Source organism: Paralichthys olivaceus, chromosome 21 (assembly GCF_024713975.1).
Source record: "Paralichthys olivaceus isolate ysfri-2021 chromosome 21, ASM2471397v2, whole genome shotgun sequence".
In the NCBI taxonomy this organism is placed as follows: Eukaryota; Metazoa; Chordata; class Actinopteri; order Pleuronectiformes; family Paralichthyidae; genus Paralichthys; species Paralichthys olivaceus.
Window position 1 is genome coordinate 13,749,540 of NC_091113.1, and position 24,653 is coordinate 13,774,192.

General features: G+C 42.8%; 1 protein-coding gene and 1 long non-coding RNA gene across 3 annotated transcripts in view; one reads left to right on the forward strand and one right to left on the reverse strand.

Moving 5' to 3' along the window:
• LOC109626982 (uncharacterized) overlaps positions 1–21,581 on the reverse strand; it is a 183,749-nt gene extending 162,168 nt beyond the window's left edge. The window contains exon 1 of one of the 2 annotated variants that reach the window (XR_011239719.1): positions 21,302–21,580. This is a non-coding gene — a long non-coding RNA (uncharacterized lncRNA). Of the gene's footprint in view, positions 1–21,301 lie in introns of both variants that reach the window. The other variant, XR_011239720.1, reaches the window with a different exon arrangement.
• On the forward strand, positions 4,508–8,333 carry sox9a (SRY-box transcription factor 9a). Its single transcript, XM_020083267.2, has 3 exons — positions 4,508–5,443; positions 5,605–5,855; positions 6,009–8,333. Exons 1-3 carry the CDS (start codon positions 5,007–5,009, stop codon positions 6,812–6,814), a joined length of 1,494 nt encoding a protein of 497 aa, XP_019938826.1. The 5' UTR covers positions 4,508–5,006; the 3' UTR covers positions 6,815–8,333.
• Positions 21,582–24,653: the final 3,072 nt, after the last annotated feature.

Genomic DNA, 24,653 nt, shown 5'->3' on the forward strand with positions numbered 1-24,653 from the left:
ACCCCTCACACACACACACACATCCTCCCTCGCCTAAACCCAAACAACTGCTCAGCATTAAGGTGTGGATCTGTCATTAGTTAGCTTGGCCTGGCTGGGTGAGACCATTGTTATTGTTAAAGCGAAGGCTGTTTGCACAAGCCATATCTTCGGAGGGAAAAGGTACTCCTCTGCGGCTTTTTCGACTCTGCCCGGGTGGATTGGGTTTCCTCTCGCTTTTCCAACCTCTCGTACAGTGTGGTATGATCGGCTAATGCACATATTTTAATCAGCAACAACTCAGAATGCTGGGAAATGTGTCCAGAGGCATAAAGTGCTCAGATCTACTTTCTGCAGGATTTAGTCTGAGGGAGAGTGTCGAACTTTTAAATCTAAGTTGAATCTCAGCCTTGATTTTTGCTTTTGAAAGCAAAAAGGGAGAAACAGTGAAATATTGAATCTGTTTAAAAGATACTGACGTGTGGGGTATTAAGAGTCAGGCAACAGCGATCAAGCCAGTGATGGATGGTAGCGAGAGCGATCCTCCTCTGGAGTTCCTGGGTCTTTCCTAAGTGTTGTTTAAACAGCATGAGGAGCAGAATGACGTTCAGTCAACAGACACCCTGTGCCCAGACGCTCAGATCACAGAGGAACTGACACACAGAGGTTCAAGGCGACTATTAATCACTCCGAACCTTCTGAGAATGGCTCATCACACCTATCTGAAGGCTGCAGGCACAGAGAGATGAGATGCTTCCACTGATTCTTTCCATCCCTTTGGAATTTGAAGACCTCTGATCCTGTCCTACTCTTACTGCTGCCATTACAGCTGCTATGCAAATGAAGTTGTTTTAGGGTTAGAATTTGGTTAGGCATTCTGTTATGATGGTTAGGGTACAGGGCTGGGGAATGCAATATACCAGTTCTGATGCACAGGAAAATCAGAACTCTGTCTGATAAATTAAACAGACTGGGGTGCTGCAGATATATTGGCAGTAAAGATGCAAATACTAGATGCAATTGTGGATCGTAATAAACAGCTTGCACAAACAACCGTTTTTATGTTGATGGGTCTCAAAACATGAGGTGTGCACATCGATTTACACATCTGGAATTAGGCTACAACTAAAAACGTCATTTCTGGTTGAAGCAAAGTCTTTTTAAGAAATACTCCAGTGCCACAAATTGTGTATCTGACACAGTGGGCTCGAAAGGTTCCAACCCTAAATCTAAATCAAATCAAAACAGCCATAGCATCATATGTAACTATCATATCATCCCCTCACATTTCAGTTCACCAATAATCAGGCTCCTAAAATCTGAGTTTAGGAGCCAAGAGTGCAATAATGCAAACACTGGAGCGCTGTATTGGGTTAGGTTGTAAGGAAAGAAGACTATATTGAAAAAATGAATTCAAAGTGGTAATTATGGTGCAGCAGTTAAGAAGTTGGCAGTGAGGGTACAATCTTGAAATAACACACAAACACTAATTGTTGGAATTCCACAAGGATTTCTTCCTCCCTTTTTGAATTGTATATAATATATAATATGTGCAAAGTCCGTCTATGTGGAACGCACATCTCAATAGTTCTTTATCTTATCACCTTCACGCTTGGCATATTTATTATTATCAAGAGCCAAAGACAGGGCAGTGTTGATTGGTGCGATATGAACACGCAGTAGTTTTAATATGAATTAACTGGTGGTGCCTCTGACGCATCAGTGTAAGTGAGATTGATGATCCTGACATTAGCAACAACTGATTCTCCAGTTCGGGGTCCTGCACCGAACCCTGAATAAACATTTGAACAGCACCTGTGCTGCAGCAGAGGTGCAGCTTCAGGGATCTGTGGACTGAGTCCAGCAGCAGATCTTTACTTCTGCCTTGGCTCAACTACTGCAGGTGATTTTTTACAGTTTCAGAAAGAAATCTGAAACCAGTATCCCCACAGTCCAAACAGGCGGGTTTCAAACAACCACTGCACTATTTATTATTATTACACTGATGTTTAAAATGGCAAATATTGCACCTTTAAAACAGAATGTGTATTAGAAATGTGAACATTCGTTTTTGCACCTCCATGGGTATGAAGCTGAGAAATTTTAAGCAGGGCCGATGGGACTCCCGAAAGAAAAGCAGACAAGAGTTTAACAGTTGACTCTGACTGTTTGCTCAGATTTTTAACGCTGTAGCTTCAAGTCAAGATGAGAAGTTTCCCAAGACCTCGCCCGGCCTGCCTGCCTTCCTCCTTCACTCACCATCTTTGGCCACATAAACGACCACAGACTGGACGACACTGTCCTGCAGTCACTTTGAAACCACAGACAAACTGTGCTGTCAGACAGAATTCAATGGACTAAACTGGGTCAATTCAAGTTTGACAATTTGTGAAAATTCCAGATCTATAAATATTCACTTTAAGGAGTTGAGTGAACTGAATTTTATCTTACAGTTGTCTTAAGACTCCGTTGAAGGTGACGGTGTGACATGTGTTAGAGGAATGTATTCAACCATATGTCTGTGAGGCTTTTTTTTTTGGTTTTTCAGTCGAGTGGACAAGTGGGCGTGAAGGTCATATCTCCTGTCAGTGTGTGTGTGCATACATGTGTGCAACAACTGAGTACACAGATAGGGTCCACGCACTCTTATTTTTGTCAGTATCGCCATCATCCTTCTTCCTTCCTCTCTTTCCAGTTACTCTCCTGATTTTCCTTCTTCTTTGCAGACCTCCATTATCCATATTTACTCTGTCAATAGCAACAGCATGTTTTCCACCCCCTGCGCCGCAGCTCTGTGAGTCAACGTGTTCACGCCTGTGTTGCTCCACCAGCAAACACGATTGAATTTTGGTGGCCCTTGTGTAACAGCACGCAGAGCGCACGCGACCGCAGTGCCGTCCCACAAGCTAAGAACGTGGAGCCAAACTGCTCCCTTCTATTTGTGTTCAAAGTGAGCGTCTTAAATAAGCATGTCTCATGTAAATAAACTTGCAGGGGACTGAAGGAGTCTGCGATGTTAGGCTGTAGTGTTTTGGAACCGCAGGCCTAATTGCTCGGGGAATGAAAGAATTACTGAGTGATTCAGAGTATGAGCAGTCTAAACGCTAACTAGAAACACAGCGACATCACAGCACCAGGAGGCTGTTGTATTCTCTTCAGCGCACGTAGAAAAAGGGGTAGGAGAGAAAAAAAAAAAAAAAAAGCTAAAGAAATTTCTATCTGTGGCTTGTGGTGTCTGCATGTGCAGCTCCATCGGGACGGAGCGAGCGGCAGCGAAATTAGCTCTACCTGACATCTGTGAGCTATTAAAAGCGACTTCAGGTAGCACATGTTGTCCACATTAGCCTGAACTGAGATTTACATTTCCACATCTCCACAAAGCATAATAAACAATCAAAGGGGGCGTGTGTGTAGGCAGGTTACCATCGGTGACCACAGCAGAACACTTCATGTTACCCCGACTGCAGAGTCGCACTGCTGGGCTCCAAAGAAAGGACAAAGGCAGTGTGTGTGTGTGTGTGTGTGTGTGTGTTTCTGTGTGTGCTTTTGGACAGATATCTTTGTGAGGACCATTTGGAGCCTAGAACTAAGAGTGAGGACATTTTGGGAAAGTAAGGACATTTTGGCGGGTCCTCAATGGGCTGTTGAGGACCCGAAGGTTAAGGATTGGTTTTAGGGTTAGGATTTGGTTAGGCTTTCGGTTATGATGGTTAAGGTACAGGGCTAAGGAATGCAATATGCCAGTTGTGATGCACAGAAAAATTAGAGACTCTTTCCCTTGGTTGATGAATTAAATGCACATTTGACAGACTGGGGTGCTGCAGATATATTGGCAGTAAAGATGCAAATATCTGTGTAATTCAAAAATGTATAAAAACTCTGAAAATCAGGAACATTTAAGAATGAACGTTTGGTGAACAAGTGAAGTCAGAAGTCGAACTGGATGAATGCACCAGATTACTTCTCAAACTTTGGATATGAGATGAGCGATAGAAAAATAATAATCAGAAGCTGGTGTGGTGAGTGCAACTGTTGCACTGCTGCAGTCTGCTGAAGCTGCCCCTCCATCCTCCCCCTCCTCCTTCTCTCAGCAACAGGAGACAGGTCTGCTGGGTTTCCAGACTGCTGTCTCCCCCTATTGGCAAGATTATGCATTTGTAGGTGGTGGACCAGTGTGGAGAAAGACACAAAAAGTTTTAAAGGTAGGATAAGAAAACTGCTAACTGCTGTTTAGGATGTCAAATGTTATACATAACATAGTTTAACTGATAATCCTTGTTTGATTAGATTTAGTTTTTTTCTCTTTCAGTGATACCCTTCATGATAGAATAATCATTTTTGGTCAATTTGAGTATAGAAATGGTAATGACATAAAAAGTGAGTATATATTTTAATGAAATCACTTTTTCCTGTTGCAGAGTTTTATATATAAAATAATCCAGCAGCAGAATTAAACAGCATGCAGAATATAGTGGCTGGAGGGCAACTCGCGCGTGCGTGTGTGTTAGAGAAAGTGTCTCTGTGCTTTCTATGCTGGTTAAGAGAGAGAGATCAAATTTCCACACGATGCCAGCCAATCAGGTTCGGGCTTTCCTGTGCGGCATGGTAACGCTGTTATAAACGCTGCATGCACAACGCTCGCAGTTCAAAGCACTCGCGCGTCCTGGGGATTGTACTCGGAGACTGGAACGGAGCATTTTCACAGTCTCATCCTGCACAGTTGAGAGAAGACTCTCATCAGCTGGCTTGTTTTTTTTTTTGCCATTTTATGTGCGGATCCCTTTGCACAAACGCACTCGACCAGGGAATCGGTGCGAAGCTCCGTGCGTAAAGACACTCGCTCTCCAAATCGCTTTTACGCGCCGGAGCAGAGAGAGACAGAGAATCAACTGCTGTTTGTTTTTTTGCACTTCTCTCAAACTCATCCTGGAAAGATAAAGTGACTTTCAGAGGCTGTCTTCCTCTCGTGAGAGCGCCTTCAGAACTCACCCGTTTCACGCGTAATTTGGCACCGAACAGTTTTGCGTATGAATCTCCTCGACCCTTACCTGAAGATGACGGAGGAACAAGACAAGTGTCTCTCTGATGCCCCGAGCCCGAGCATGTCCGAGGACTCCGCGGGCTCCCCGTGCCCGTCCGGCTCGGGCTCCGACACCGAGAACACCCGGCCGTCGGAGAACGGGCTGCTGCGAGCGGACGGGACCCTGGTCGACTTCAAGAAGGACGAGGAAGATAAGTTTCCCGCATGCATCCGCGAAGCCGTGTCCCAGGTGCTCAAGGGCTACGACTGGACGCTGGTGCCCATGCCGGTGCGCGTTAACGGATCTAATAAGAACAAGCCTCACGTTAAGAGACCGATGAATGCCTTCATGGTTTGGGCTCAGGCTGCGCGCAGGAAGCTGGCGGATCAGTATCCACACCTGCATAACGCGGAGCTCAGCAAAACTCTGGGGAAACTGTGGAGGTATGTATGAAAATACTTTTGCTTGCTTTTACGCACGGATTTAGGAAGCAGTGTGTGAATTAATCAATGAATCGTCCCTTCAATTTATGTTATAACTCTATATTACTGTTTAAACTGAATAGTTGTTGTTGCACTACATTAACGTGATTCTTTGCAAACAGACTCCTCAACGAAGGCGAGAAGCGGCCGTTTGTGGAGGAAGCTGAGCGGCTCCGGGTGCAGCACAAGAAGGATCACCCGGACTACAAGTACCAGCCCCGGCGGAGGAAGTCGGTCAAGAACGGACAGAGCGAGCCGGAGGACGGCAGCGAGCAGACGCACATTTCTCCTAATGCCATCTTCAAAGCTCTGCAGCAGGCGGACTCCCCGGCCTCCAGCATGGGAGAGGTGCACTCTCCGGGTGAACACTCAGGTGAGTGGAGAGAAGAGTCTTCCTAGTAGTTGCACTTAATCCCTCAGTGCTTGCATGAGTGCCCCAAGCCTGCCCACATCACCATGTTTACAATCTAGAGAATTCCTTCCCTCACACATGCTCATTTGTATTGTTTTTTTTATTTATTTCCAGGCTCCCAGGGCCCCCCTACCCCTCCAACCACCCCAAAGACAGATGTCAGCTCAGGCAAGATGGACCTAAAGCGTGAAGGGGGCCTCCGCTCTCTGGCCGAAGGCCCCGGAGGGCGCCAGCTCAACATCGACTTCCGCGACGTGGACATCGGTGAGCTCAGCAGCGATGTCATCTCCCACATCGAGACCTTTGATGTCAACGAGTTTGACCAGTACCTGCCGCCTAACGGCCACCCAGGTCTCCCTGGCAACACCACGCCGGTCAGCTACACAGGCAGCTACAGCATCAGCAGTGGCGCCCCTGTCAGCCCGCAGACGGGAGGTGCCGCAGCCTGGCTGGTCAAAAGCCAGAACCAGCAGGGACAGCAGCAGCACACCCTGACCAGTCTGGGGAGCAGCGGCGGTGGCGGCTCAGAGGCAGCTCAGGCCCAGCACAGGACCCAGATCAAGACGGAGCAGCTGAGTCCGAGCCACTACAGTGAGCAGGGCTCCCCGCAGCACATCACCTACAGCCCCTTCAACCTGCAGCACTACAGCCCCCCCTCCTCCTCCTACCCGGCCATCTCCCGGGCGCAGCAGTACGACTACTCCGACCACCAGGGGGGCGGCACCGCAGCCTCCTACTACAGCCATGCAGGGGCTGGGCAGGGCTCGGGGTTGTACTCGACTTTCAGCTACATGGGCAGCCCCAGCCAGAGGCCCATGTACACGCCCATAGCCGACAACACAGGAGTGCCCTCCATCCCGCAGAGCAGCCCGCAGCACTGGGAGCAGGCTCCGGTTTACACCCAGCTCACCAGACCCTGAGCCGCCCGGCAGACTGAGAGACAACAGACACACAAACACACACACAATGAGATGTACAGCCACACACATCCAATCAAAACACACAAACACACATTCCAAAAACACTTTACTCCAGGGAGAGTTCTTCCCTTGAATCAGACACTTGAATTCAACGCAGAGGAGAGCTGGACTTGTGATTGGCTCACATCGTGCCTTGCTATTGTACCATGATAGAAACTATAAATATATATATTTTTAGAGAGATGGAGAGACTTAAGAAAATCCTCTGTGAGGACTTATTGTCGATATTTCAGTAGGTACTGTTTATGTTTCTTTTTCTTCATACGCTGGCAGTTTGTAGGGGGTGGAGGGAGGGGAGGGTTTGGGTAATTATTTGTACCTGTAGATAGAAAAACCAAAAAGCTTTATATTTTTCAAACCAGGTCAGCGGCTACACTTCTACATACAAGAGGTGAGGCGTCTGGTTTTCCATTTGATCTCATACGACTTTTCTACGTTTTGTTGTCCTTTTCTTTTTTCCAGTGCTGTTCAGCAAGTATGGTTTGTATTTAAGCTGTTAATGCTGTCATTTTTTTTTCTTCCTTCTCAAGTTATGTGTCATGATCATTGAAAAAAGCTGTTGGCAATGCAGAGAAAGAGAGACGGAATCTGTTTCACAATGCTGTGTTGTCCTGTCAGGGGGAGACTGCAGCCCCCTTTCCAACCCTCCGTGCCTTGGATTTTACATTTTCTCAAACTTTTTATATATGTGTGAGTGTGTGTGTGTGTGCCACAGCTGAGATTACACTTACCGTCTAACGGCGGGTGTTTGACAGCTACAGGAAGTCACCTTTGACCCTTTGGGTCTCCTCCTGCAGTCTCCCACCACGCCGGTGTCCTAAACCTCCTCCTCCCCCTGCCCAGGTCAAAGTCTCGTTTTTCAAACTTTATTTATTTATTAGCTTTAATTTTATTTCAAAGTAATTATTTTGCATACTATTCTTATAACTAATGAATTGTTCTCTTTGCAGTGTAGACGGCATATAATTTCCCCTCTTTTTAAAAGTTTGATTTTCAACCCAGGGGGTACTTAAGAGAGAAGAAAAAAGGTACACGCTGTAATCGTCTTTTATTTTTGGTTTATTTATCTTATCTAAATGTCTATTTTAAGTATGTATTTGTGTTTTTCTGAGGGTCCGGGGGTGGGCTATCTAACAAAAACGTGTACGATTTATTTGTTATTTGTGAATTTCTTTGAGTTTGACTTTAAACTATGGCTGAAAGAACTGGAAAACGCTCAGTTACAAGTTTCTTTTCTCTGTCAAGCCTTTTTTGTTTGTGTGATCACCAGAGGGACCATCCCTTTTCTTTCTGCTCTGCAAGCTCCATTTCCTTTTCTCTCAATATCAAAGAACCGAGGATCCCAATACTCCTCCTTTTTTTCCATCCCACCATGTATTTGTACTGTCTTCAAAGAATCTTTTGTATATGTATTTGCAATAAAAAAGGAAAATGCTATTAAAAAAAAACAAGAAAGAAAGTTTGTCATTTATCTTTCTGAATAAAACTCAGGAGACTTTCAGTCATGCAACATCATGGTGTTGAAAAACATTACAGCGAAGCAGCCCAGAGGTATTGTGTTCTCCACAAGCCAGAGGGAGTGAAAGGGTTAAGAGAAGAGTGCCAAGACGCAGGACGACTGTTTGTTTTCCCAGAAGCTTCTTTTTTCTTTTCCTCTTTATTTCTTCCTCCCTCTCCACCCATCAACTGGTAGCAGCAGGGGGCTGTGAGGCTCTGGGGGACCTGGATGGAGGCACTTGATATAGTAAGTGCCGTAAAACTACTGAAACTTATCTGAAAATATATAAGTGGTGGAAGAAAAAATAATACAGGAGTGGACACATCCCACTTAGATAAAATCCTGGTAGGGGGCACAGATTAATACGAACAAGCCCAAGCTACAAAACCTCATAATTCCTACGTCATGTTTTCAAGTTGTCAAAACAAAAGAATCCATCAAAATCCACAATGGACAAACTGAAATCTCAGGTCAGGCTGGTTTTTATTAGTTTCTAAAACTTTGGAGTACACACAGTGTGGGTGGAAATGGATGCAATAACACACACACACACACACACACACTAACGCAATCCAGTGCAACAGGCAATCAATAAATATCAGCTGTGTGATGCTTTTACTGTTGACTTTGTCAGAGGTCACATCTTCCTCCTCATAAAGACTTTTATGCAATAAAAGTCGAAGAAAAGGAATCGTGCCGTTCTGCGGAGGCTGATGGTTTAATAACATTAGCTGCAGCTTAGATGATTGATTTGTCTGGTTGACAAATCAACCAGTCAATCAAGTCCATTTTCAAACCAAAAGGCCAAAGAAAATAAATGCTGGTTCCAGCTTCTCAAATGAGACCATTTGCTGCTTTTGTCTGTTTCCTATCTTGGGATCTTTGCTGACATCATCTTTATGTCTAGGAAATGTAATGATTGTGATATTTGTGTATGATCACGTAAAAAAAGTAATGGGTGGATTAATTCAAAACAAAAGTAATCTTTGGCTTCAGTGCTTCAAATTTTTCCATAATAAACTTAGAAATACCCATATGTGTAACATGGGTAAAACCACCCAGTGATTCTGTCTCAGTAACGCTGCACTTATACATAGATGTTGTGTTAACGCTTAACACACTCAGTTTAATGCTACGGACACACAACATAACCGGCTCTTGTCCTAATATGCCACGCTAGCTGACAATGTGCAATTGAGTGTTTGTTTAAACCATGCACAAGCAACGCAACAGACCCACAATGCAGTTCAGCAATGCATGATGTCATCCCAGTGAATGGAGCAGCGTTTCCATGGAAACCTCCGAAAACATAAGCTAGTCCCACGAATCCTTTTTAATGCACATCATTTGGAATCAGGACACACATATTTGTGTTATTTGGAGGAACAATGCACAAATCTCTGGGTGGATCATGAATAAAATTCAAGTTTGTGTTTTCTAATGCTTACTCTACAGTTTGCATGTTCTCGTTGGGCTGTGTCTGTTTCTATAGAGGCCCACCGATGGTGCAAAGTCACCTAAGGCTGTAAATGCTGTGGCGCAGCATTGCAGTGGTTGATGCTGTGTAGTAAACTGAAGAAAGTAATTATTTTGAATATCTTATAGCAAAAGAAAAAAGGTATCATTTCCCCTTTTCTAAAAATTAGATTTTCAACCCTGCCAAAAAGCAATGGTACACACTGTAATATTTAATACTCCTTTTGTTTATATTAAATATATGTATATTTTAAAAATGTATTTCTCTTTTTCTATACTACCGGGAGTAGAAAAAAAAAAGATGCTATGCTGCTACTATATCAACTCAAAAAACATTTTCACATGGAGTGAATCAAAGAAGTCATAACATGCATATCTGAGATGTAAAGATTTAGCTCTTCCCCCCCATTTACAATGTTTATGCTAAGCTAACCAGCTGCTAAACATATGAAATCATGAGAGTTCAATCTCTCTCTCAGCAAGAGAGTCATTTTGTACATCAACCAAAACATCAAACTGTCCCTTTAAATGCTCTGTCGGATAATTTCTGCCAGTCCTCAAGCATTTATTTACAACTGGCACTACATTTTAAAGACGTTTTAATGCCCTCTGTGTCAACATCATGATTTAAAGTCACACAAATTAGAAGGACTTTTCTTGACGACTAGAAAACACAACAGGAATAATATCCATAATAAAAAACATGAAATTGTTGCTGACTGAACTGAAAGCCTGTTCGAGCTTCAGTTCTCCAGAGCTTGAACCTTCTGCAAAGTTCTGCAGACCTTGGACCTGTCCACGACACCACAAAACGTCCTGTTTAACATTCAGGCAGTTAAAATGCGAGGAAACTTTTTGAACACTATGATTTCCTCGTTACGGAACTGTGGATTTGTTCTTGGTGCCCCTTCAAGCAGAGCGTCGGTTACACAACCACAGCTATCACAACTAATTAATGAGCAAAGATCAACAGCAGCACTGAGAAAAAAAAGCCCATGCACTTCTTTCTGACACATTTGATATTGAATATCTGACGAGGCACGTGCTGCTCCGACCAGCAAACCCCTCCCGTCGGGTCCTCGGAGCTGGCATCTGACAAAGGTCAAGGAAGGGAAACACTGAGTGATGTCACGCTGCCGGGGGACCAAACACCATTTTCCTATGATGTGGATTATGTGTTAGGCGACACTGTGTTTTCGTACTCATTGGAGAGAGCTCTTGAACACTCCATTTACAGAGGGTTAAGGGGCCCATCGGTTGAGACAGAGATGAAGCCAAGACTGACTTTGTGCTGCATGACTGCTGATGGACTGTGGCCTTTCAGCTTCATCAGCATGATGAGTTGTTTAGAAAGAGAAGGAATGATTTTCTGTTATCGCAGAGGTTTCGCTAAATAGTCAGTCGAGAGCTAGAGACGTTTATGGTGCTGACAACATTTTTACATTTCGATTTTTTTTCATACATCAGATGGAGACAGTTGGATCCGTGTAAAGGCTCCTGACACAGATACAAAAATGCAGACACAAGATACAGTGCAGCGATTGCAAGAACACGGAAAAAGCATCAATCATGTTGTTGACAGCAGCAACGTGTACAAGTGAGAGAGGTGACTGTGGTCATGTGACATGATTGTGTGCAGTTGGTGACTTTTAGTAACACAAGGCGCTGTCATTGGCAAAAAAAAAAAAAAAAGTCCCTGGATTACTTTGAATTTGAAGAATTTGCAACAGCTAATTAATGAGTACAAACCACCAAGTCAAACATAAATCACGAAACAAAAACAACATATGGATGCACAACATACAAACATGGAAAGTGCCTGGTCATTTTCTGCACGTGCAACCACTAGCTCTGTGCATTGAGCCCACACTGGTTTTATGGTATGAATTTGTTGAGCGTTTGTGAGGACTACAAAGAGAAAGGTTAGCAAAGTTACTGGAGCATTGCTTATTGTACACAGTTTAATGCTAAACACATGATTAGTAGTGAGTGACAGCTAGGTTTGGTAAGGATGGAAAAGCAAAAAAGAGCAGGCTACACTCTGAAATATGCATCCAATACATCCCAACCCCTCCCAATCGCCCTTTCGTCAAAGCTATGCCCCAGACACAAACTTGCACTGCCTGACAACTGCTAGACGATAACTTTTCTGTGACTCACTCGCAAACTGTATGGTGGTCATACTCAACACAAGATATTACATGAGGTCAAGTAAGGTGAATGTAGGTGTCTAAATTATTAGCAAAAGAAAATCTTCGCAGACAGAATAGAAGAGCATCTCACCCTGTGCTCTCGAAGCACAAGACCCAGCTCTCAGATCTCAAGGAATGAGAAAGAAAGAAAGTAAACAAGAGGGACAGACAGATGGGCGGACATCAGAAGGTGGAGAGTGGGCCGACCGTGGCCGAGAGCAAGTAGCACATCGTCCCATCTGAAAAAACCATCAGTCTCTGCAGCGCTCGCATGGCTGGGGGAAATGGTAGTAACAAGCGGATGACATGTTTCATATGGATGTTTTCCACAGCAGTCAGCCAAGCAGACGAGTCACGTAACATCACAGGCATGAGCAGCGTCTCGGCCAAATAAACTGTGATGACAGAGAGTTCTACATACATCCCACGCTGAACATTATCAAGAGAAGTGCAAGTGCCAGAGTTGTAAAAGCACGATGCTTATCTGCCTTTTGTTTTGATGATTAATCACCTCTTGTGGAAAGAAACAGACCAAAAACCCTCTGCAACTAACAGGAAGCTTTCAAAGGCCCAGCACACTCACTCAGGTGGTGCATCAGAAATGTGGTCAACTGTGTTGAAAGTTAAAAATCATAACGTGACAGTACTTTAAGAGCATTTTAAGGTTTAATTCAAGCAGATGAGTGACCACACTTTACAGGTGTGGGGGACCATTAAATGGTTGGTCCAGATTATCAGAATTATAACACATAGTTCCAAGAAAAACACAGAGACAAGTTTAAGGCAAAGCAAAATTTCTTGTCATGTTATTCACGTATATTTGGCCTCACTGTGTTCACTCCTGGTACTTGCCTATAATATAGCTGTAGGAATTTAACAGTCTTCTCTAACTGTATGGATGATTGCCATTTCCAGTTCTATCTAAGGCTGACCAGTAGCCACTTTGATGACCTGCTAGCTGGAATCAGTGCCAGAACACATCTCCAGTGAATTTCATTCTCAACGCTGATTGACTTCCTTGACATCTCATTATGCAAATTCTTCGCGAAAGTTCAAATATTTCAAATCGAGCAAGAGAAGCAAATGATAAGAATTTCACCTCTGTTGCTTCGTGTCACCTGAACCGGTTGCGTTGTCCGGCGTGAGTGATGAAACTATTCATGTCTTTGCACTGATTCTGTGTGTAAATTAATCGGATTATCATAAATATCGTTAATTAGAGTTGAGGAGGAAGATACATTTCAAACTGAATCTTCATCACTAAGTATGACATGTGAGAAGCAAGTCCATAAAGAAAACAAATGGACAATAATACTCATTAGTTCAAATAAATATATATATTTATGTGTGTGTTTAATATTTCAATGTTAATCATAATCTTTAGGACTTCTTAACCATGTTTTGAATATCTTGTGTTCCAGGCTCCAGACAGGATGGCAGCCCCAGCTTCGAACCACTTTGCCCTGTGTCCCAACACATTGTTCTACTTTACAAACTCTAAATGAACAATGTTTGTCCCATTTGCAGGACACTGATCATGGGTGACAATGCAGGTCAGCTGGATTCGAACCAGAACTAATCACATGGGCATGCCGCTGTGACGTCAGAGGCACTGAGTGACAGCGCTGACTGCAGCCTAGCAGCCTGGCGTCCTGATTACCATCCGATACCCCTGCAGACGGGTAGTCCGGTTAGAGGCTTGATACGGCTGACAATTAAGGACCACACCATTGTTGGAGTAGTGTGAGGTTTGAAAGACGGAGCATGACAGCCACTGGGGGAAATGCTGGGGTTTTTGGTTTGAGCAGGGCAGGGAGGGTCCGGGAAGAAATGTTTATCTCATCAGTCTCTGAGGTCACTATAGATGCGGTAACGTGATGTGGTGTAGGGTGGAGTGATGGCCAGGATGGCTACGAATATAGCGAGGAATGTCATTGTGCTTTAAATGGGTTAATTCCAAAAATAAGATCAATGTGGGAAGATACACTTAGTGTATTGTTCCATATTCTGCCAGTGAAAAAAGGCTCCTGTCCGATGCTATATAAAAAGAAATCACATTTTATTTTGAAGTTTTAGTATTTTACCAAGTTCTTTCCTGTGAATTAAACTGGGGAGAAAACTTGTATATAATCAAACTAAAAATACCTACTACAGCCATAAATACAAGCAGAACTACGATTAGTATAATTGTTGAAGTGATGTCAGGAATTTATCTCTTAATTTAAAAGCTGAATAAACTTAAATGACGTTTGAAAAAACTCCAAAATAACAACAGTCCTTTCTCTGCTTGTTCAGTGCTGATGAGTCTGTGCAAACTGCAGCCAATAACTCCCAAGCGTTGTTTGAACAGGGGTTTTACATGAAAGTGGCAGGCAGTGATAATGTGGGCAGTTTTCCCAGGAGGGGAAAAAAGAAAAAAAAAAAAATACAATTAATATTCTAAAGCAATTCCACTCTGAGAGTCTGCCCCCTCGTGAACCCATGGGTGGTCTTTTCAAATGCAAAGTACAGCACAAAGACTAAAGGAGGGTTCGAAACCAAGAGCCTGTGATAGAGACGCAGAGAGGGGAAAAACAAATGGATAGAGAAATTCAAAGAAAGAAGGAGAGAGAGTTTGAGAGAGGAGATTGTTGACAAGCACGAAGGAAAATTTGATAGGGTTCTAACTGCTGGGGATTTAGGTTTCTGTGAGTGTGTGTGTGTGTGTGTGTGTGTGTGTGTGTGTGTGTGTGTGTGTGTGTGTGTGTGTGTGTGTGTGTGTGAGAAACGACCACAAAACGCTGTGTGTACCCGTCAAGGCACCGTAGCTGTGTTGTGGTGGGTTTTAATTCCTGCTCACAGGCAACGTGCCTCTAATGAAACAATGGCTTTAATTGCATTTCTGCAGCCATCCGGCAACACAGGGGAAAATGAAAAACACAACGTGAGCCCTGCTCTGAAAATCGACTCATCATTAAAAACAATGCAGAGCTGCATTGTTTTTGCTAATTCAGCTGAGAGGCAAAAAAATTATGTAGTGCAAGAGTTGGCTTTATGGTGCTCCGGGGCTGCTTTTACTGCACGACTCTGTCTCCGACCTTCTGTAGTCAAAACATATGCCAGTGAATAACTACATGGCTATGAACACACACACACACACACACACACACACACCTCATTTTTATTTGTATATGTATGTGAGAGCCCCATGCGTGCCCTTCTCATTTCCTTCCTTTCTGGACCCGGTCCTGACCTGTGTGTGTGTGCATGCGTGTGCGCTTGGCGACTGACCTCCTCACAAACCTCCCGGCCCTCTCAGAGAACTACTTCTGATCACAGCGGAAACTGTACATCAATGTGGAAAAGCCGCTCTGGAAGTTTTTACTACACTCCGACACAGTTGGGAGGCTACAGCAGCAGTGGGTCCCTGGTCTCCCATGGAAACGGGCATCTGTGAATCATGAACAACTCCGAGTGGAAAGCTGCGGTCGTTGTTCGATGCCATCACATGTGATCAGTGTTTTTATTATTTTCATCTTATACAACTTGTCCGTTGCAAACAGGACTGGCAGCTTGTGTCGGTCCCCACTTAACTCACCACCTGGCTGAATGATTGGCAGTAGCAATATAAAAAATACCATTGTCTCATCAAATCTCTATTATGAGTAAAACTCCTGGATTCAACATGTTCCAAGCAAAATATACAAAAATGTTAAAATACTCATTCACAGAAATGCCCTGTCAGAGTATCAATGTAATGCCAATGTCAGGTCCTTCATCCACCACTGGTTAGTTTCATAGTAAAGCAACTCTTAATCTGAAATGTATTAAAGCAGGAGTATAAAGTAGCATGAAATGAAAAGAAAGAAACATATAGCTCAAATCTATTCTAAGTTGCATACTGTGCTGTTCAGACAGCTACAGGAAGATAGTAACTGTAACAGAGACAGAGGTCCAGTCAGCAGACCGACCTCAGACAGACCTGAGGGTAACTCCTCCTGTCTCGCCTCTTTTCTCCTGTGACAAGTATGTCCTGAGCAGAGCTGATAACTGGGATCCATCAAGATTCTACAAAACCATGAGACTTATCGCGGGAGGTAAGGCATCAGAGGATATTAGCTGCACACTGATGCACGGTCAGGATTTATGAGATATTTGTAAATACTAGTACACAGTAAAGAATTCAACAGAGTTAAAGCAGAATCAGTCAAACAAATACAAGTTTGAGATTTTCCATAGTCAATTTTGAGTCCAACATCAGTATCTTTGAGGATATCTGTTAAAATAAGGGGCTATAAATGTACATTTATGCCATTAAATGTGAATTTGACTTTCATTTTAAACAAAATCTCTTCAATATTTGTTAATGAGGCATTATTTTCATAAATGAAATATATACCACCTGTATCCGGGATTATCTACATTATCTACACTTGCCGAGAGCAGAGGTGAGACAACATCATCCTTATCTTTTTTATTCCTCCTCACTCAGATCTTAAATCTATCCTGGATTCTTAAAAACAACCCTCCCTTGACCACAAACCTCCACATCCCACCTGGTTCACAGGCTTTATGGGGGTCATGAGCGATCCACTGGGGGTCCTAAATGTGTCTAGTGGCCTTGAGTAGGAAAACTTTACTTTTATGCTGAGGCCTGTGAGCTTCTACAGGCCTTTGCAAATGGCAGGGACTGAAAAAGGAGGATATCTTTTTATCACTGACTCTCCATTTGTTTGATTGAAGGCAGGATTACACAAAAACTTGGTGGAAGGATGCGGTACGGTTGAATAATTATGAATTATTCACAGATCTTGAAAGAAATCTGGCATTTTTATGGGGACCAATATTTATGAGTGTGTGCAATTTGGTGCAGATCCAAATAAAAATCTGGATTTAATGAATTTAAATGAGGTTTTTATAAGGGGGGGTATCTGCTCTACTGAGAGCCATTCTGGTTTGTTGTTTGTGGAGCTGAGCAAACAAGAGGAGGACGTGATGTGAGCTGGACAGACCAATCAAATGTCAATGTTGACACTGGGGACACACCAGTTGTCAAAGTAATCAGGCTACAATCAATTTTAGACACATTCTGGAAACATAACACATTCTAACACCGGGTTTTAAATGGACAGTAAATGAAGCAGACTACCACAACTCAAAGAACAGTTTTCTGCTAAAGTCCGAAAAATACAGTCGACCTTGCATTAAAATGAACCAGTGTCACTTTGCTATATGAAGTGAGAATTGCGGAGCATGGTTAAATACTAAAACAGTAGCTCATGAAGGAAAACTCATTATGCTAGTGAAGGGACAGCTGACATATGCTGCTGGTCATAGACCAAATAAGGCTGTCGCAACAACACCCCTGAGAGTGGTAAACTGAGCAACAGAGCAGTTAGGTTCTTATTATCATCAACTCATCATCTGGATGAAGAGGAATGTGTTTTTCTTTTCACAGGTTATATGAAGTCACGTTACCAAGACATAGCTACATCACTAAATTACATCACTAAAAAATTCCACTGGTGAATGCATATGATGAATTTGTCAACTATTAATAATAATATGATACTAGTGTTGGAGATTATAACTAAACTCAAAACAGTTGTTACTGTTTAAACATGACTTTCATCTCAGGGCTTTACGTCCCCCTCCCATCTGTCTCTCTCAGCTCTCTCTCTCTCTCTCTCTCTCTCTCTCTCTCTCCATATCTTCCTCCGTCCCTGCCGGTTTTCTACTCCCACTGAAGATTTCCCTTTCCAGCTCCTCGAAACACCCACTCACCTCACACACCCACCGAACCAATGTGTGAGCCATCTTCCCTGCCAAAGAACACACACACACACACATTTACAGAGCCACCACATGAAACGGCCGCAGTGCTGTAATAGATATGCAGGGCTCTGGATGGTGACACCGCGTATCCATCACTGGGGCTTATCTGTTGGCCGAGGTGGGAGGTTCAACACAACGCAGCCAGATGTAGAGGAGGCCCGCTGCAGTGCAGCAGGGAGAGAGGGATGTGGAGACAAAGTAGGAGAGCAACAGCTGTTCCGTACCAACAAACAAACAAACATGCATTGCGGCAAACGAAACACTGCAAACGTACAGAATTGCCAGCTCAGCCAAGACCATTCCATCTTCTTTATGAGCATCCATATTTATATGGATATATGCCTCATCGCTTTCCTTTCAAGAGCGAATCAGAAGACTGACATCAATCACATGTCTGTGCATGGAGCGCACGCATTAGGCTCATTTATGCTCAACATTAGACAGAGAACAAGATGCAGAGAGCCTGTTGTCCTTTTTTTGCATTAATTTCATTGGCATTCGTGCATGTCTTCTGAGAGCTTACAGATACAGATTAAAGGTCGCCAATGTTGCCAGATAAGAAGACATGTCGTAACCACGGCTGTGAAGAGGCTGCACACTATCTCCGCCTCTATATGTATCCCCAAGAAATTGGTGAAATCTGTATTGGACGGGGTCAGACTTGCTGCTGCCCCTCACTATACAGTTGTTATGCTCAGCCAGGAAAACCATGAACTGCCTCCAGCGCTGCACTTCATGATACAAACATGAGATTGTGGAAAAGCTAAAAAGCTTAAGTGCTCGAGGCTTCCTTTAAACCTGAATGCAAACTGTTGCTTTACATAGCAAGCAGATACATAGCAGGAAATTCATCCATCTATTATCTTCACATGTTTGTCCTTTGAGGGTAATTTCAGGGCTGGAGCCAATCCCAGCTGACATTGGGCAAGAGTGGGGGTATACCACAGGACAGGTTTCCAGTGTATCGCAGGGCCAACATAGAGAGACAAACTGTCCACACTCACATTCACACCTACAGGAAATCTAGAGGCTCTAGCCTCACCCCGATCTGCAGGTCTTTGACTGTGGGAGGAAGATAAGATACCTGGAGAAAATCACATAGACACTGGAGGAACATGCAAACTTCACACAGGAAGGCCTTATTCGTCCGTCATCATTTTTAAGGATCTTAATGAAAACAAATTCAGGCATATTTAGACGACTTATGTCAATTTTGGTGTGGCTTGATTGAATTCAAGCAGACTGTTGGGTCTTGGTGAAAGTACATGTGTAGGTTTGTTGGGTAGAGAGATAACCTCAATAATGTCTTATAGAGTATCTGGCAGCACTCAGAGGTTTTCTGCCCCCAAACACTCACACACACACACACACACACACACACACACACGTCAAACCTCACATCTTTATCGCACCCCTGCAAAAAGCCGCTTATCACTAATCACAAAGTCATGATTTACAGCAGAGGGTCGCGCTCCAGAGCTTGCACACAGGTTTTTCTGAGTGACTTAACACATGTCAGAGAGACTTGTAATACTGGGAACGAGGCCAAGTCATCTGCACAAAACATTCTTGGATGCAGCTAATATAAATAAAACGTGTTGCCAAGCTAACATCAAGGCTGGCTATTGCAGACAATTGATTTTGTAGCTAGCTGGACTCAGTTGGTGAGTTTTGGAGAAAGGATGGGGAACTGTAAGAAAAGCATTTCAGCCTCATTCACGTTCAACGGACTATAATCTTCAAATAAATCGCAGGATCATCTTCAGCTGTTGTTTCAGTTTGACAGGCCAACTGTGCAGATGTTACTGTTTTCGTTTAATGCGTTGGTGTGTTTATTTCAAAGAGTAGAAAGATTGTGTGTGTGTGTTCCAATAAGGTCAATGTGTCTGAAAAAGTGTTACAGTTATACCTGCCAAAAAAGTATTATGGTCCTTTTCAGGGTGCTTAATTATTGAGCCTCCAAAAAACAGAATGAAGATATAAATTATTATCCTGTACAACAAGTTATATTTATAAAAAATAGTCATATTTCAAGATTTCAGAGCTTCTCCTGTTATTTCTCACTGGTGACCTCATGTAAATCCCAGCGGAGCTCTGCACATCTCCAGCCTCAGTGGGTCTAATCTGCCTCATGAGGAAAACCATCTGTGTGTGTGTAAGCAGACTTTATATATATATATAAATTAGCTGGAAGTGTTTTATCAGGCTGTTGTTGCGAGCACCATCTTCTATGGTATGATTCAGGTATCAAAGCTTAGGACACAGACTCAATTATTTAAAAAGGCTGGTTGGGTCTGGAGCCAAACTTGCCACTCAGGATCACATCAATCCATCCATCCACTTAGAGACTATGTTGAGGACTACATTTGATAAATGACATCAGCTTTATACGGTTTTCACAGGTTGAGTACTTCTCCTCATGATGAGTTCACTGAACCTTAAGGAAATCCAAAAAAAACAGCTGATATAAAACAACCTCACTCATATTGATCAGCTGAGGCATTTTAGGTTTTATTTTATCTCCATTAGCATCTGTTTGTGATGCTATTTCATTCACAGTCCAAAAGACTGATCACATTTGTATCTGGACAGACGACCGTGACAAGTACAGTGTGTGATTTCTAAAGTTAGCCCAGAGATTCTACAGATGCAGTAAAACGCATCATCATAACTTTCCATCATGGTAATTGATAGGCTGTCTGGGGGGAAAGGAGCATTCCTGGAGCCTGACTCCCATGTCTCATTTTCACTAATAGGACATTGCAACGGGGGAGGTTCTGGCACGGGGGAAACGAGGCACATGTACCGGGGAACGGCCAGGGAACGCAGCTCGGCAGACACAACAACTCGGACTGAAAGTAAAGACGGAGGAGGAAGAGTAGGGGTGTAAGGGAAGGACTAAAGAAAGTGAAGAGGAAGGGATGGAATCAGAATAATAAGAGGGAGACATCGATGTTTCGCCAGAGCAGTAGTGTCTGTTTTTTGTTTTACACACACACATATGAATGAGGCCCTAACACACACACACACACACACACACACACACACACACACACACACACACACACACTTAAGTGTTTATGCTAGCAGATGCTACAGACGTACCTGATTGAAAGACCATGCTGCAGCGGTCTTTCATCATATTGCATCATCTCATAATATTAGTAACGTGAGGCTCCACTATGAACATAATAGTAATAGCAGTCCGGCCTGAGGGAGTTATGTTTGCAGCAGAAGTAAAATATGACTCTCAGTGGATGTTAATCATGATATTACGCTCTCAAACCTTTAAAACATGTCACAATCATCCCAAAGAAGATATGATGTGGTGTATTCATAATACAGCTGCTGCTCCTGCTAACACCTAAAGCCAGCCAACGCAAACATCACTTTCAAAATATATCCCTTGGTCAAAATATTATGATGATTTTAAAGGATAAGTCTTACCTGATGGGTTGAGTTTGATCATTATGTTCCTACATCAAACCAAAGAGGGGACAGATCTGGTGTGTCACAGAACATGGGCTCGTTTAGGTGCTGAATGAAAACCAGGCCTCGACCTGCACTTCCTCAAGTCAGGTGTGGTGTGTCCTCTTCTTCTTCTTCTCTTCTGCTTTATGGCAGCTGGCCTTCTTATTCTTGGACCAGTGCCACCTTCTGGGTGTAATGACAATGACTGGCCACTGTTTTCTTTCCAGTAGCTCATCTTGTTTGCTGCTCAAAGAGTAATTGGTTGGTTTTCATTTCCAAAATCCACATCACCTGCAGCATCTGTTATTGGATATAAAATGACACTGAGCAGTGGTTGGATGTGATTAAGTACATTTACTTCTTAACTCTACTTGAGTACATTTTTTCTAGATATATACATTATATCAGGGGCCACAATTTACACAGAAGGGCCTTTTATGTGTCCAACATCAGTGCACATATCCTGATTCAGTAATGTGCACATTTAAGTTTACTGTTAGCTCGATAGCTTTGAGCAAAGCACACGTTCTTTCAATATATTTGAACATTGTTCCTTGTTTAAGCACATTGTGTTCTTCAAAGAAGCCCCGATGAGACAGGGGGTCTTCGGGGGGGCCAATCAGATTTCAGCTATACCTACCGCCCTGGCCCAACCCCTGAGCCCGCCCCTGACTTTTCTTAAGTAGATTCATTATTTTTCACTTCACTTAATATATCAGCAAATATCTGTTCGGATCTCTCTACTCCACTACATTTTTACAAAGCACAGAGTTACACATGTTGAAAGGGTTAAAGGTTATCACTCAATCATGACTTGGAACCACTTTCCAATTTCTTTCCAACTTCATAATCCAGCGTTGTATGTACGGCAATCATGGGAGCCTTCCTTCAGGAAAATCATTTTTCCACTGCACCGTATCCTTCAGCACGTGACTGCAAGGAAACATCCTGCGCTAATACACCGAAACAGTCGCTCCAGCTGATGCCCCCACTTTCCACTGCTGATTTCAGTGTGTCTTACATCTTCCTGTGTTCTGTTAGGAGTTATTATGTATTGTATTCGGACTTCGCTGCCAGATATAAATTGCTAGAGAGAGATGATGAAGTATTAAAGTCTGGTCTAAGCCTATAAAGAGGAGGTTCTTTACTGTGATTGTGGGTACAAATGGAATAAAAACACAAAATAGATGTCCAGAAGGATGTTATTTGAAGCAAACAATACTTATTACATACTCAAAGTTGTCCATGGAAATAAAGACATTTTCTGAACATAACTTGGTTTAACAAGCACAGCTCGTTATGGCTAAACTTGAGCCAGTTGCTGTTCTTTCTGCATAATTCTCCTTGCAGCTCCTGGCACAATTTACGTGAGACTTTCATTAAACTGTTTCACACATAAAATCAACCATTTATGACCAAAGGATGTACAAAGCATGACTTTAAGAGGATACTGTATCAATTGTATCACACTGTCGGGGTGTTCGTCTTTATCTTAGAAATTCCTGGACAGCGTGAATCACTAACAAGGTTGACATTTGCCCTCCGCTCTCACTGACTGAGGAAAAAAGATAATCGTGCCTTCAGAGAGAAAGTCAAAGTTACAAGGGGCTATGTTGGTGACAGGTGACACATGAAATATGATCCAGTTTAATTATTTGTTCACACCAAAGGCGAAGCAAATGTACTGTTCTTTATTTTATTTATTTAGTAATGTCACCTGACAGCAAGAAGGTTCTTTGTTCGAGAATTGTGCATTGACCGAACCTTTCAGCATAAAGTGGAGCAGACCGGTGCAGTCTCAGCCTGCAGAAGTGGTTGGCCTAGGATTTGCCGAGGTGTAAATGTGTGAAACTGTGTCAGTGTGTGTGGTGCAGGACATTTGGTGAAAAAGAACATACCTGCTGAGTGAATCTTTGCTGGATAAATAACGTTTAATAAAGCTCAGTAGGAAGACGAGTGTTTCCAAACAGATCACTAGGCTGGAGCTCAGTATTAAATAAGAAAATTCAACAACAACCTTGAAGTTAACTGTTTCTTTCCATGTTTTCATGTCATATCTACCCAATAATGATGCTCCCTATTTCCTTCATTTGTTAAATGATTGCTAAGACAAGAAGTGAGGAAACCTCCCATGAGACAGTTACATCCAAACTGAGAGACAATTTATAAATATGAAAGAAGACAATTGAAAAACAACAGAAGAGTTTTTTTATTTAAAAGAAAATAACAAATAATATCATGTCTTTCAGGGTGGTCCCTTCTGTTTGTCAGATCAAGGTCACGGTCAGGGTGAATAACAGAGAGCTGTGACGTGTGATCACTGACAGGCATCACAGCCACCGTGAAGAATGAGGAACGTCGCACTCTCCAAGAGAAATGGACAAATTCATTTTTATTGTTTAAATGAAAGACAAACCAGTGTCCCATCGGGATGTGTCACTTTTTAAGTCATTTGTGCCTTCATTCAAATTTGGGGGAGGAAACGTCCACATTCATAATGACTGGTTCAAATTCACAGTATAAAGTCTACAAGCACATCAGACCGAATTAATTTGCCTTGTGATCCAAATGTATGGCATTATTGATTATGTGCCGAGAAAATGGAAGCTGTTGGAAAGCAAAGCATGGAGAGAAGTGATTTCAGCTCTACACCATAGATGGCAAAGTAATGAACAGCGATAAATCATGTTTGATTTTTGGATAAAAAGTGACAGCTCCTCGTGTCTCTACTTTGTGGGAACACGGCTGCAATGATGAAAAAGGTCAATCTCAGCGTCATTACAGATGGAAAAATGCAGTTACTCTGAGTTTGCAATGACAAATGCTCTTGGAGAAAGTTCACGTCCCTCTGCGGAGTTTTGGTGGCCAACACATGTCAACATTCTGACAGAGACAATGCTCAGCAGGCAGGTTTTTGCAGTGAGGAAATTTATAGCTATGAAGCTCAAACATCATTCAGATGGACAATTTGTGAAGTAGTACTACTGTTACTGCAGAGCTGGAAAGTAAAATTGATCCGGGGTTAGTTTGTCTCGAAGAACCATCACAGAGCAGATAACTGATACAACAAAAGATTAGAAAAAAATGTATTTAAATAAAGGTAAACATACCATTAGGTAATTAAGAACCACCATTTAAATATACTTAATATACTTTAAGTATTAAATACTCACAGAGAACTACATCATTATGGTGATATCCTCCTCTGAATCCATTTTAGTTGTTTCTTCATCATTGATGTTGCTGCTGCAGGAGGCGGGATCTAATGTTACCTGCCACTTCCCCTTTCATGTGAACGTGTGACATTGTAAAAATGTAATCTAGTAAA